This window comes from Formica exsecta, unplaced genomic scaffold, assembly GCF_003651465.1.
Source record: "Formica exsecta isolate Colony F162 unplaced genomic scaffold, ASM365146v1 scaffold116, whole genome shotgun sequence".
Classification (NCBI taxonomy): domain Eukaryota; kingdom Metazoa; phylum Arthropoda; class Insecta; order Hymenoptera; family Formicidae; genus Formica; species Formica exsecta.
The window spans coordinates 1,512,621-1,528,148 of record NW_021848499.1 but is presented as its reverse complement, the minus strand read 5'-3'; the positions used below and the strand labels follow the sequence as shown (position 1 = coordinate 1,528,148).

General features: G+C 31.2%; 2 protein-coding genes across 3 annotated transcripts in view; one reads left to right on the top strand and one right to left on the bottom strand.

The window, feature by feature from the left end:
• The window catches only part of LOC115239216 (ankyrin-2-like), a 45,101-nt gene extending 43,638 nt beyond the window's left edge, over positions 1-1,463 (top strand). Inside the window, exon 27 of the mRNA XM_029813614.1 lies at positions 368-1,463. The gene's annotated coding sequence lies outside the window, so the exon portion shown is untranslated. The remainder of the gene's footprint in view (positions 1-367) is intronic.
• On the bottom strand, positions 1,301-13,982 carry LOC115239492 (alkylglycerol monooxygenase-like). Of its 2 annotated transcripts, XM_029814050.1 has the most exons (10): positions 13,921-13,982; positions 7,164-7,343; positions 6,063-6,178; positions 5,469-5,626; positions 5,261-5,364; positions 4,530-4,692; positions 4,296-4,447; positions 3,847-3,981; positions 3,565-3,672; positions 1,301-2,012 (listed from the first exon to the last, which is right to left on the bottom strand). In XM_029814050.1, exons 2-10 carry the CDS (start codon positions 7,296-7,298, stop codon positions 1,719-1,721), a joined length of 1,365 nt encoding a protein of 454 aa, XP_029669910.1. In that variant the 5' UTR covers positions 7,299-7,343; positions 13,921-13,982; the 3' UTR covers positions 1,301-1,718. The 2 variants fall into 2 exon arrangements, with proteins under 2 accessions (XP_029669910.1, XP_029669901.1); XM_029814041.1 differs by lacking the exon at positions 13,921-13,982 and having other exon boundaries at positions 7,164-7,618.
• Between the last annotated feature and the right edge of the window lie 1,546 nt (positions 13,983-15,528).

The following is a 15,528-nucleotide window of genomic DNA, read 5'->3' as shown; positions in this document are numbered from 1 at the left end:
ACGATATGATTTTCAAGGCTAATGTAATATATTAAATAAAAAAGATATAAAACATCCTGTCAGAATTAAAAGAAATTCGCAAATGATGCAATTTAATAAATAATAATAGAAAAAAGGTCTAATTACTTTTGTTCAATCAATATTCCAATAAATAAATATGGTGTAAAAAATGTAAAAGATAAATAGAATATAAAATATAAAAAGTATGATTATTTGTGCGACATTAATCTTATCCTTGAAATGATCCATGCTAATAAATTGTAATGTGAACTAATGTAAAACCAATAAGTTAATATAATATAATATATCAAGCTTATTCTAGATCGCTATTATCAATAAATTTATTATATTTTATTTCTTTTTACAGATAGCGGACCACCAGGAAGGACTTTTACCACAACTTCATAAATATATTATCGAATAACTCGAGAAGCTTTACATGTAAAACGATATTAAATATTGTATAATGTACTAAAGAACTTGTGCATTGTGGATATACAAGGATATCATTACATTTGTCTTTGTTTTACGCGATGTCTTCTAAAAAACAATTTATATTATGCTTAAATTAAAAGATAGTTGCTATCTTCAAGATATAATATTGACTACGTTTACACATCACCCCTAATCGAGTTTAATAATATCCGTAGTTTTAAGGCTGGCCAGTCATAGTCATTTCATTCTTCAGAGGAATAGCTGTGATTGGCGAGTTTTATAACTATGGATGTTATTAAACCCGATTCATGGTGATGAACGTAATCATTGTTGAGTGCGCGGGATAAGAAAGCGGAGTGTAGAGTGTGGGCTTACTTGTTTTTAATTATTAAATTTGAACGGACGTTTGTTGTAAGAATTCTTGCTGTTTATAAAAGAAAATGCGAACTATCTTTTGCTTAACTATTTTCGAAATCTTTACCGCGAATATTGAGTTGCATTTATCGAACGTATATTTTCAAGTGCTACTTATACATGTTCTATGCATGTATTATAATGCGTACAACATTCTACTATTGTAACGTGTTTTATAACGTGTTTTGATTACGAGATGTCTTTGTAGATGCGCTTTTTCGTAAAATTTTATAATATATTTGATGTACTCTTTGTAATAATTTCAAACGACATTTTTGCGAAGTTCAAAAATACAATAAAGCTAGCTGTAGCGCATGTTTACATAAAGGAGAACAGATACATATATTATATCTAAATAGAAAATTTTATATGCGAATATAATATTTGGGACACATGTAACATTTTACGGAAGGCAGCAAAAGATACATACATTTCTGTTTAAACGATTCAATAATTGTTTCATATTTGTTTGTATTTTTTTTATGATATAAACGCAGAATTACACAATGTTATCAATTATGTTTACACATGTATTGTATATTATTACGAGTTAATAATGTCAATTGAAAAAAAATTGTTTCCTTATAACGATAAAATATACATCTGTGCACTATCCGAGATCTATAGATGAACATTTATTTGCCTAAACTTCGATTCACATGATGGGTACGAAAAAACAAACGTTTATTATGTCAAGAATATTTAAATATGCAACGCTTCAATACTGTTATCACCATAGACATATAAAATATGTATATATAAAATATATATATATATGTAATACACATATATCTATACATATATCTACATGTTTTATTTGTCTATATGGTTATCATGCGCAGATTTTCAATCTTCAACAACACATACGTTTACATAAAAAAAGGTAAAAAAATAAATTTAAAAAATAAAAAGTAAATTCTATATATGAAATAAGGTATCCAAATCAGAAGTAGAGAAAACCCATATGCGTAATACGTCAAATAATCGATTAAATTATTAAGATTTATCTCGTGCGTGAAGTGTACATAAGTCATGCAGCGTACAAGTTCAATGATACCAGGATATATAAATGCACGCTTATCAAATAACAAACCGATGCTGATGAGAGCGACTAAGTTGTTTCCCAATTTTATCCAAAGAAAATCGTCTAAAATATCTAAATTCTGAAAATAAAATTGAAATCAGTGACAGTAAGTTTTTGTTAGTGTGCCTGACTCCGATTAGTATATCATATCAGTATCATATGAAATTATAATGAATTTTCAAGAATGTTTAATTTCAACTTACATAACAAAAAATCACAATATTTCAAATTAATTTTATATACAGGGTGGCCTCGAACGTTCCAGCCAGACTTTGAGATCTCATAGGAAATTTAATTCTGAACAAAAAATTTCCTATAAAAACATTGGTCGAAAAATGCTTTCTTAAGAAGTTATCGCTCCAAAACCTCTGAAATCGTAAAGCGACTAGATCGGTCATTACTCGATGCCGAAAGTGTATTGGAGCTAGGGGAGGACATTTTGAGAACAGTTAGTTTTTTCATGTCTTTATTCATTTTCTACTATTACGTGCTATTTTAGTTTAAAAAAGTTTATTTTATTTTCATAAAAGAAGAACATTTTTATTTTTTATTTTTATCGTTTTTTCAAGAAATTTATTAAGTTTCATTTTCTTTTTATTTCATTTTCTTTTCACCTTTTGCTCTTTCTTTGCATCAGAGGTTTTTGAGCGATAACTTCTTAAGGAAGCATTTTTCGACCCATGTTTATAGGAAATTTTTTTTTAGAACTAAATTTCCTATAAGATCTCAAAGTCTGGCTGGAACGTTCGGGGCCACCCTGTATACAATAATATACATGTAATTAAACTTATGAAAATCTTAATGTGTTTAATCCGATATATTATTAAAATCATCTTGAATAAAGAAACTGTTATCATGTTGACTGTTATCATATTGAAAAAAAGATAGATAAATCGTTGTAAAATAATACTACTATTCAAGTTACATTTTGATGATACAAAACAGCTAATCTACCCGGTATACCAAGATGGAAGAAGGTAAGAATTATTTATACGTTTTTTAAATATATATCTTTACAAAAAATAAAAAATTATGTATTATACGCACGCACATATTTATGTAGTCTTTACAATTATATTCTTTACAAAATAATTTTTGAGCTACAAAATAGAAAATTATACGAGATCGTCCGGTCTTCACTAAAAATAGTTTCTTCAACAATATAAATAGCTGATCTATTCGTAAAACGATTCTAAGTAGAATCTAATAGAATCTAATAGAATCGTAAACGATTTTATGTATAAACTTTAATGTAAAGATGTGTTAAGCTTAAAATCTGAATAGTGTTAATTAAATATTATACAATAATATCATTATTATATAAATCTAAAAGATTAAAAATACTATAAATTGGAAGTTATCCAATAATTTTTATGGTGTTTAAAATTTCTTTTACTATATCTGACATTTAATTTAGGCAAGAAACTTATATTTATATTATTATATTATAAATTCGAATATACACATAATTCATTCGTCTAAATTAATATGTTTCAAAGTAAAATCTTTCAATAGTACTCATTAGTTTATATAAAAATTGTTTTTAAGATTTATTATGTTAAAGTATGCGATATCGTTCGTAAACTCTTCGTTATGTCGAAAATTTAACAGCAAATGGAATAAGAGCTCACCTCGTTATATAATTGAAGATGAGTAAGAAAAATCGTCAAAAATTGCACTGTTATATATAATTTTTGCCACTCTGATATCTGAGGATCGTACACGGCTCTAGGCTTTACCTAAAAAATGTAAGATAAGGGAGCAGTATCTTATATATTGAAATTTTTATCGATTTAAAGTCTGATGTTGATTATCAAGCATCGCTTGTATATAACACATGCGATATATTTTTATTTTACTTTATATATGTTAAATACCGTTTTACATATACATACACGTAGATTATCTCTTACTTTTATTTTAAATTCGTCTAAACCTAAACGAGGTGCACCTGGAAACCAGCTAGGACCTTTCCAAACGACGGCGAGCTTATCGGCCCAGGTAATCATATTTATACTTTTTTTAATTAAATCCTTCAAATAGAATACCTATGATATTGCAAAAAAAAAAGATAAATTATATGAATAGGAACAATCTTTAAATTAAAATATGAATTTATTTTTATCATTTTCCTTTTTAAATATTAATTTTGCTTTTCAGTTTTTTTTTATTTATTAATAAACTGCAATAATCGCAGCGAATATGCAAAGTATATAAAAATTTTAATTAAATTTTTATTAAAAATCTTATTACACACTTTATATTGTATACATAAAATAACTCATTTTTTTTTTAAGTATTATTTATCCAGGGTACATTGATTATATATGATGTAAAATATCTCATTGCCAAAAAATTCTACCTGCAGATAAAATGAGTTGAATGATTCAGCATTTACCACCAAACCATAAATTATCTCTTCTTTATGATCTTCCTTTTGAAACGTACCGAACAAACGATCCCATATGATGAGCACGCCACCATAATTCTTATCCAAGCAATAAAGATTGCAACCTATAAATGCAAAAATGTACGCGTTTGTAAGACAAGTTACGCGAAAAAATACAGTCGCTAAGTAGTTAAGTGTCTAATTTACCATGATGAACGCGATGATGCTTAGGTGTATTAAGAATCCACTCAAATGGTCCGAGGTTACCAATGAGTGTTGTATGAATCCACAATTGATATATCAAGTTGAGTTGAATGTGGACCATAAAGTGCGACGGAGTTATAAAGAAGGCGAGGGGTAAATAGATTACCTGCAAAAAAATTTACATTAAAGCGTAAACATACATAAGATGTTTTTAAAATTATTTTTAAAATAATAAATTATTATTTATTTATTTATTTACATATCATTAATAAAAAATAGTTTATTTTATATTTTCTAACAAACAAAAAGCGGGGGTATGGAGCAATTAGCAATTTGTGTGATAATACCTCATATAATTACATTAGTATGACATAAACTTGTGAGTTGACAAACTAACGATATAATAATTTAGAAATCGTGATTAACATAAAATACAATAAAAAATACATAATAAATAATAAACTACAATAAATATAAAGATGTTGACGAGGTAAAAAGCATTTGATATTTTCTAATTTTAATTTAAAAAGTACTTCATATATATAAAAAAACTTTTTTAAATAAATAAAATTTGCAAACACAGAGGCTCTTTTATTATCACAATAGTAAAAAATATTCTTATTTTTAATTCTTATTTTTAATGAATGTTAATTAATCTTAGCGATTGGGAGAAAATTTTTTTTTCATGGTTAAAGTTTGCACCCGTTAAAAAGAGTTTTCAAAGTAATACTAACAAAGTTACACCAATTTTGTAGAATGGATTGTCGCAGACCGACCGCGAAATTGAACTCCTCGCTACTGTGATGCACCTGATGAAGGGCCCATAAAAAGTGGATTTCTGCAAAAAAAGCGACGTTACGTTAGCACGTTAAATTATCGAAGATCAAGAATAATATAGAGACGTCAATGAATGGCGCGAATGGCGAATGCTAGGAATTTAACCATGATTACTGCGATGAGCCCAATAGTAACAAAAGTCCACAGCAATGAAGGAAATATACCATGTCCACAGTGAACCCCAGGCTAGCAGATTCCATCCTCTGCCAAACCTCTCATAAATGATGATGTATGCATAGTATTCGGCACCATGTGAAAAGACTCTACGAAACCAACAAGTGCATTCTTTCGAAAATTGTTAAACAAAGCATTATATATTACGTTTATGTTTCATATTCATCATTTTTATTATTATCTACCATCACTATTATTGTCTATATATATGCTTGTTATATTATAAAATTTAGTCATCTTTTTTTTTATATGCTTGTAAAACGAATAAAGTTATACTTATGTTATCTATAAAATAATAACATGTTTATTTAAACATTTTTTTTTTAATAAAAAGGAGATGGAATATTGACAATTATTTTTCCCAGTTTTAAGTTGACTTATTTTGAAAAGAAGCATTTAATACGATATTAAAGAATTATTTGTGCCTCGAGTGTATCTTTTTTTTCATAATATAAAGTTGTATTATTTATATTTAATACATTTTTATATATTTATTCATATAACAAAGAAAAAATTGTTACCTACCGAATAGTTTCGTGGAGTATCCACTGAGATAGCGACGTAACTTGATCATTCAAACGAAACCTTTTTCGCAATATTAATTGTTCCAGAATTAGCAGGAAAAAAAACGGTAGCCATATCTATAAATATGAAAAGTTTTTACAGGAAATTAAACTTTACTAGCATCGTTTTATGTACCAATGTACTCTCGAAGGAGGTCTCGACAAAAATAGCGCGCATACTGACGATTCGAGTAACTCGACGCGTTCATAATAAGTAATAAGTCAGCTGCGCATTTACATTAACGGATTTCCCCGATGCATTTGACACGATTTATGCTATTTTTGTATAAATTACATCAAATAAATTTTGAAGAAAAATCTTGCAGATTTGGGTCGAACGCTGGTGAAAGAATGAAATCAATTGAAACTGAAACCATATATACTGAAGCACAAGCAAATTTTCTTTTTATTTAGATTATTATTAATTTTGTTAAATAAATAGAAAATAATTGAATAAATATTTTATAAAATTATTTGAAATTGAAATCGTTCCCGAAATCGTTCGTTGCTCTCTCTAGGGTAAAATGTCAAACAGTTTACAAATATTGATATAGGTCATATTCATACAAACTTGTCGCATATAAATAAATACTAAATCATCAATTAATGATTATTTCTACATGATAATATAAAGTAAGATATAATTACAGTTTATATATATTATTTTAAATCACATATATATTATGTAGAAAGAATAGTACAGAAGACGCATTTTATCACTTTTATCAATTATTCTGTAATTATAATTTGATACCTTTAATATTAGAAATAAAATTGAAACAGTTTATATTTAATTTATAGCTAATATTATTTTTAGCACAAGCATTTAATATAAATATTACACAATATTATATTAGTAAAATACTATCTATATTTTTATCAGAATTAAATTATCTTTCAAATCAATCAAACATTGATTGATTTGTACGCACTAACATTATGCAATTTATGGCATTATGCGACATGAAAGAAAGAGAATGTCATTTAACATAGTAAAAGAAAATTTTACGAATATAAAAATTTTCTTATATTCTTATTTTGCTTTTATATTGACGACAATTACCTGTTTATGATAATCCGGTACCTCTTGTGGGAACTCGAATGTCATCTCTTTAAGAACAAGATACCAGAATTTTTCGATGTATTTTGAAACAGATTCGGCGATCTTAGCGAGCAAACTGATGAGTATTTCGTTCATATCGCACACTCGTAATACGCATTAATCACAAGTCGACAAAAATATCTTAATAATTTTTCAGAAGCATCTTAGGTAAAAAGGCAACGACTCAGGCAATACGCAGCGCCGGTTTAATCGCGCGTGCCATGCTCATGTTGTTTATATACTAAGCCGCGCTAGACAAGCACATACGCAAATAAATCATGTACTTAAAATCGCGATGTGTTTATAAATTCGCAAATGTAAGATCCTTCAACAATACATTTAAATTGAACTAACGGCTCAATTTTTCGTTATTAGGTAATACGATTTAATAAGAAATATATAAATATCTGAAGAAAGATGAAAAGCGATATCTTCGTATTAGTCTACTTTGAGAAAAATTCTAAACTAGAAAACTCCGAAAGAGAGACAATTATGTTCAAAAAATTAAATTTTAAAGAGTTAATTCTGCAAAACTAAGCTTTGAATTAATACTGATTCAAAAGCATTAGATTTTTTTCAAAAATAAACATTTAAAAATATATAAAATTGTTTATATTATAAGATATTTAATGATAAAATTTAATAACTTGTAAAAAAATCACCATCTTTAATTGCATTTGAAAAAAAAACTATAAAAATGCTATCTCTATTCAAGGAGATTATTTTTGATATCTTATCTATTCGGAATTAGATTACTTCAACACTAAAGAAGTAGCTGTTATAAATTACGTAAATAAATAGAAAATATTTCAGATTTTACGGATAAATTCTAGGGAAGTACAGGAATATCTAAGAAACATTTATTTTTGTTTTAAATATCTCTATAAGCTCTCAAATTTTATTCCTTAAAATAGAAAATATTCTTGATAATAAAATTAGTAGATTGTGTGTACGTAAATAGAAAAGAAATGATAAACAAGAACACATTGATTTAGTACAATTATAAATTTTCTTCGGGGAACTCTCACTTTTTCTCATCAAGTATTTACGGTATCATTTAGATAATATAGTGATTAGAATCGGCATACTGACTGCAATTATCAAGCAGAAAATATCGGCATATGTATATAAAAGACAATGGTTACAGATAACATAAGGTAGGAAAGACAACATTTAATTATATAACGCAAAATTGCACCAAAAAATCATCTTCTTGTGTTCTTATATTCAAATAAATTTTCGTGTACGACACTTTTCGCTAGATGCACAATACTGAGATACACGACATGAGAGATCTGTAATCGAATATGTAATTGAAGGCAGCAGCTGTACAATCAACGGGTTTCCCCTTCCTTTGGTATTCTCCGTGATAAGAGATTTTACGGAACGCCTGTTTTCGTGCGCGATCAAATCGCACAAAGTCCGAGTCGTTTCACAATCGTTTCGCGAATTGAAATGTAAAGAATTTATTATTTACCGTAAACATTTATGGAAACTTTCCTTCATACAAAAGATAGATGCATTAAACCGAGAATATGTTTCTATGAAACTGAATATCAACTTTCTTTTAAGTGGGATATTAATTTTAAAATATAAATTTTGAATAAGTCGTTTCTCTCAAATTTCTTTGATTATTTCTATAGTAACACAAAATGAATAAATAAGCTTACAGAGAATAGAAGAATACTAATCGCGTAATTATATTTTGCGCATTTTACCTGATTTTAAATCTTTTGAACTGTTCCGATATGTTTTCAAATCTAAAAGATTCAAGCAATTAAATGTTCGAGTTACAAATTTGTTCGAACTGTTTGAACCGTTCGACCACCGGATAATGATGTAATGACAGAATTAACGATTCACGATTGCGATCGATACAAATGCAATTATAATCAATGGCGATTAAGTTATTAAATACAAATGAGATCTACATCAATAAGAACTATATGCATACTCGTTCTATGAATACATTTTCAGAGAATTTATATAGACAGAGAATTTATGTAGATAGAGATATTATATATAGGGGAAAGTAGGGTAAAGCCGGGTACTTTTTCGGATTTGTCTTCCTACAAAAATCAGACAGTAAAAAAAGTTTTGCTGATCATTAGTAGTCTTTAGTGGACCTCAAACTATGAGAAAATGAGGCTAGTTGTTAAAAAAAAAATTTGGTTATCGAAGATAACAAGATTTTTTGGAGAAGTCAAAATACCCGGTTTTGCCCTACCGGTAGAGTAAAACCGGATACCCATTTGAAAACATGTAAAACACCGTGCAATGACAAAATCTAGATTTATTTTAATCAAAATACAATATAAAGATGTATTCTATTGACAGAAATCACAAATAAAGATATCCTCTTGTTCCACATTGCTGCAGGACTTCCTTATTTAATTTTTTAACTTTAGGGGTTTCAAAAAACTTTTTTTTTTAGTAGTTTCTTTTTCTGAGTGGTAGTTTTTGTTTCTAACTGCTTTTTATAGGGAGACAAAGTCAGAATAATAGTTCTTCCTCTTTTCATTACATGAGATGTGTAGGTACCCGGTTTTGCCCCAATACAAGGAAAGTAACAAACACGACAGTTGTATATTTCGGTGTACAAAGTGACGATCACAACTAGTGTAGATATACGAGGACTGACAATTAAGTTCGTAGAAAATATTTATTACAATTACAGAACACATTTATTCGTTATCTAATACATGGTCCCTTTTAAAATAGTTCCTAAAGCAATGCACTTGGTCCAATGTTTTTTCTATTACAGGAAGCAGTCTTCAACATTATTCTCCGTGAGGCTGTTTAGAATACGCGTCAACTATTTCACCTCCGTTCGTGACTCCCAATGACGATCCTTCATATCTTCCTTGATCTTGGGGAATAGAAAAAAATCGGAGGAGGTCAGATCCCCCTGACTTTTTTCTATTTCCCAAAATCAAAAAAGGCATGAAAGATCGTCATTGGGGGTCATGAGCGGAGGTGGAATGGATGACGCGTGTTCTAAATAGCCTCACGGAGAATGATTTTGAAAACTGCTTCCTACAATAGGAAAAACATTGGACCAAGTGCATTGCTTTAAGAAGGGACTATTTTAAAGGGGACCGTGTATTAGATAACGCATAAGTGCGTTCTGTAATTGTAATAAATATTTTCTACGAACTTAATTGTCAGTCCTCGTACTCTCTAATATGTACAGAATGTGCAATGCTGCATTTAGCAGATGCTCTGTGTAGGTGTAGAAAAAGTTTATAATGACTTGATTGTTGTCCCGATATCGATCTTTTTTGGCCCGAAAATTTTGACCTTCTCTCAAAAAAGAAATATCGTGTGCACGTGGACACGGTTTATCTCAAAATAATGTTGGCATCAATCTGCAACTAGTAACACGGGTTAGCCAAAGATAGTAGCACTTATCATGAAAAAATAGAGGTACCCGGTTTGACTCGCATACCCGGTCTTACCCTACTTTCCCCTATATATTAGCGTTTAATTAAATATATTTTTTATCTGTATTTTATATAAGTATGTATAAAGAAATAATTTTTTACAAAGAAGAGAGAAAATGTGAGAGAGAAAGATCCTTAATATACATATATAATTTCATCGCAGAGAAAATATTTAGCATCCATTAAAAATAGCTTGTACGGCAATGGGAGCAACGTAAACAGCTGATCGTGCGATTCTTAGCATAAACTTTAATGAAAAGCGTAGTGCACTTTAGTGCTAAGCGTAAAACATTATATGAATAGCGTATAGTTCACGTCATTATTATTAACACACCAGAGCCAACTGCAAGTTTTCATATTTTGAAACTAATGATCTGAAAGTTTAAAATTTGCACGCGATTCCACGATTAAGTGTTTCTGTGACAAAACGTATATAAACTCAAATATACGTCTTGCTCGTATAAATTAATATTATTTAATTCAAAGCAGGATTTTATTCAGCGCTTATGCATTATTCTAACAGTATTTGCATTGTTAGAAATAATTGAAATACCAATAAAGAGCAAAAGCAAACCATTGTTTTTTTTCTTTGTAATATCTTTCAATATTTTTAACGTTTTTAACGTTATATCAAGATTTTTTAAAATAATAAGATGATTGAAACTCTCTCTTTAAAATTCTACTCTTTTCAAATGTCACTTGATGTTTTCAACTCAGTGAAGAAACATTTTATTTAAGTAAGTAATTATTAAGCACATAGTCTATACGAAAGTTGAACAGCAATGAATTATGTGGAAAACTCATCTTTGTAATATATGATGCAAAATGAAAAGAGCCGTATATAAGCTTTCCCATTCTGGTATAAATAGTTTGTATGACGGTGTCATCTCTGTAAGTTATGAGTGTTTGTTATACTGGAATTTAAAAAAAATAAATTTCTATCTTCTATATCGTTATATTATAGGGTGACACGCAACGAGTGTCCACTAAGTATATACATAGCGTTATTCCTTACCAAAAACTGAATCGAAAAGTCCTAAACCATTTTTTTTATAACGTTTAATAAAGGAGTTATTATTAAGTAAAGTCTGGCCAACCAATGCCGACTTTTAACCGGGCGCACGTCAGTGAGCCGCGCGCCTGGTAGCGTGCGTGATAGTAGCGTTAGTGATGCGGCGCGGCGGCATTATTCCTTCGCGCATGCCGCTAGCATGCAATATTTTTACGCATCATATATATTACGCGTAATAATAGAAACAATTTTTTCTGGTATTAAACATCATATTCATATAAAATATAAAATAACTCAAAAAATACTTAACCCCTTCACTGTCAGTGACGCATATATGCGCAAAAAAAGTCGTGCCACTTTTGCTTTATGACGCATATATGCGCATCTTGAAAAAGAACATATTTATACTATTACGATTTGATTGTGCTTTGGTATTTATATGTTTTTGGGGTCACTGAATCCGAATCTGAAATCAGATTTTTGAAATTTAAAATGGCGGATCCAATATGGCGGACCAAAACGTAAAAAGTTTTTTTTTTTTTAATGATACTCGGGGGTTTTTGAGGTCGCCGAATCCGAATCCAATATCAAATTTTCAAAATTCAAAAAATTCAAAAAGATTACATTTGAATGAAACTCAGTACTCGGAGATTCTAAGGTTACTGACTATGAATTTGAGCTCAAAATTTAGAAATTTAGAATAGCCAATTTAATATTGCGACCTACAAGAGCAAGCCTTTTTTGAATTTTTGAGTTTTGCGTTTGATTCGTAATCAGTGACCAGGGTATGACAACTATTTTTTCGAATTTTCGTGTGCCATAATGGATGCGCCATTTTGAATGTTCAAAATATGGTTTTAGATTTATATTCAGTGACCTCAATAAACCACAAGATACCAATTTTTATAGAAATCCAAGGATTTTTCGAATTTTCATCCGCCATTTTGGATCCGCCGTTTTGAATTTCAAAAATCTGATTGCGTATTCGAATTCAGTAACCTCAAAAACCTTTATACTGAAATTAGGGTGTAGTTTTGAAAAAAAATTCCAACACTTTGGCACAAAAAGTTATTTTTCGCCCGACAGTGAAGGGATTAATGAAAAAATACTTTATTATAGTGTTTTGAAAAGGTCTATAAGAATATGCAATAAAGAAGGACTATAAGAATATGCAATAAGAAATAAGGGTTTCCATTAAAAAAAATAAATGTGACCTTAAAATAACTTTGAAAACCGTCATCTACAAACATTCCTATAATATCAATTTATGCCCTCTTGAAATATTACAACTTTTATTTCAGACATTTTTCTCTAGAAACAATATTTTTAAAAATAAAAATTTGTCACGCTTTATTTTGCCCATCCTGTAAAAATACTACAAGAAAAAATTATTTCTACTATTACGATGCGTAAGAATATTCTATGCTAGCAGCGGAGGGCTCACACACACTATCAGGCGCGCGGCTCACTGTGCCCTGCTAAAGATCGGCACTGATTGGCTCGACTTTACTCAATAATAATTCTGTTATTAAGCGTTACAAAAAAAATGGTTCAGGACTTTTCGATTCAGTTTTTGGTAAGAAATAATGCTATGTACTTAGTGGGCGCGTGTCACCCTGTACATAGAGGTTTATTTTTTATATATCGACCATGTAACGATGCACCCCCCATCGTTACCCAGCAGTTGACCAGCCGGAAGTCTGCCGCCCGAACACTAGCCGGGCAGGGGCAGAGGTGTTTAGCGTTCTTTTTAATATTTTATAATTAAGATAGCCGTACGGCCGTTATACGGCCGCCGTTACGGCCCGCGCCGGAACCGAGCGCCGCCGAGCGCTCCCGAATAACACCGAGCGCTCGCCCGCCGAAACAACGCATTGTTATCCCCACCATAGGGAAACAACGCGGTTACCGTTATTCATTGCTGAGCCGTGAGCCGCGGGACCCGTTTCTGGCATCACTGCATCCGACCGCTCCGGCCAGCCGGACCGTGGGTTAGCGAGTTCGCTGTCCTGCCGAGTTTTCTCGACTCCGTTGGCATCCTTAAATCCGCGTACGGAATAGGGACGGAGAGTTCTCCGCCCGGTTGGAATTTCCCGATTTCCCGCCGCATCCCCGAATAACTGGGAATACGGGACGCATCACTAACCAACGTCTAACGACGCCTTATTCGCGACACCGCAAGTCATGGCATTGCCGTCCGCGCAAATAATCACCGCGCCGTTACATCTGTATCTTGCGCCCGTAATAATAAACACGGCCTCACCGTACGCGCACTTAGTGCCGCGCGCCAAATAACCGCCGCGCCTTTATAATTATATCTTGCGCGCTGTATTGTACTCGTGGAATCATCCGCACGCGCACATTATTGCAACACGCGCCGAACAACCGCCGAGTTTTAACCGTCTCGCGCTGTAACATCCGCCGCGCGCCCGCTTAGCGTGATTTAAACAATTGTAAGACTGACCATTGCCAGAAGAGGCAAATAAAAGACTCATTAAACCACGCGTCTTTCGTCGTGTCTCGACCCTTCACGAATCGTGTTCCCGATTCAGTGATGCCAGAATGACCATGCTAGCAATACGCAACTGTAGTGGAAAGGATGACGCACACAAGCGCGAACCGCATACGTGTGAGCTCGGCGCTTCAGCTGTTATAGGGCGTTTTCCAGCAAGGTACACAGACGACACAGTGTATTACACATTATCACATGATTGGCTGTCAAATGAAGAAATTTAAAATATAGCCAATTGCGTGATAATGTGTAGTACACTGTGTCGTCTATGTACCTTGCTGGAAAACGCCCGTAGTTTCGAATAGCAGAAGAGGATAGATATACTGTTTTCTGTCTCTCTCTTTCCTACCGAGCCGGCAACGAAGACGACGGCCGACGCTGCTCGCTTCTCGATTCTCGATTCTTGATATGCGTTAAATGTTTTTTTCAGCCTTTTCGTATGAAAAATATCATACTATGTATTATATATTTATTATATATTATGTTATATATTTATGATTTTAAGATATGTATATAAATTATTAAAAATTTTTATCCACATAGTAAAATGCATCTCAAATCGATGACTTGAGAGAAAAGATATCCGTGTGGAAACAATAAAAGGAAAAATCGATAAATATATAAACAATGGTAAATGTACCGAAAAAGGGACCCAGCCCCAATGACCTTTATCTTGACATATATTGTCAAGATCATCGCCCTGAGTAACTCTCAAAAGGTTTTAGCCGTCGCTCGTTACTCATTAAAAAGCTATTAACAAACAAAGATTTGTAAAAATCAAGGTTTGTACGTCTGACAATGAAAAACAACCCAACTTTACTTAAAACTGAAAAGTTTGGGTTAGGTTATAACTTCCGGAAGTGAAGCCCCCCGTAGGAGGGGGGGGGGGCGAAACCCACTGCGTCCACGCATATACTTTCCCACCCACACAAGAATCGTGGGGTAGACCTCGCTTCGCGTTGTAAAGTAAATTCCCAAAAACTCACCTTTTTAAAAAAGGTAAAAAAAAGCGCCAAGTGCACGCCCTGTGAAAAAGTGTTACATAAAAATTTGTTTTATTTTTAAATTACTATAAAAAACTGCTCTACTACCAAATAATGTTATTTTAACTCTATACAAAATAGTGTTATTTTAACGCCCTGTGAAAGTGTTACACAAAAATTTGTTTTATTTTTAAATTACTATAAAAAACTGCTCTACTACCAAATAATGTTATTTTAACTCTATACAAAATAGTGTTATTTTAACGCCCTGTGAAAGTGTTACACAAAAATTTGTTTTATTTTTAAATTACTATAAAAAACTGCTCTACTACCAAATAATGTTATTTTAACTCTATACAAAATAGTGTTATTTTAA

Bases quoted from the DNA above. Each gene is read 5' to 3' on its own strand.
- LOC115239492 (XM_029814050.1), bottom strand. From the start codon at position 7,298: ATGAACGAAATACTCATCAGTTTGCTCGCTAAGATCGCCGAATCTGTT. The intron at 4,448-4,529 runs GTAAATTAGACA...TTGCATTTATAG, and splicing joins GCATCATCGCGTTCATCATG to GTTGCAATCTTTATTGCTTG. The intron at 3,673-3,846 runs GTAAGAGATAAT...TACATTTTTTAG, and splicing joins TAGACGAATTTAAAATAAAA to GTAAAGCCTAGAGCCGTGTA.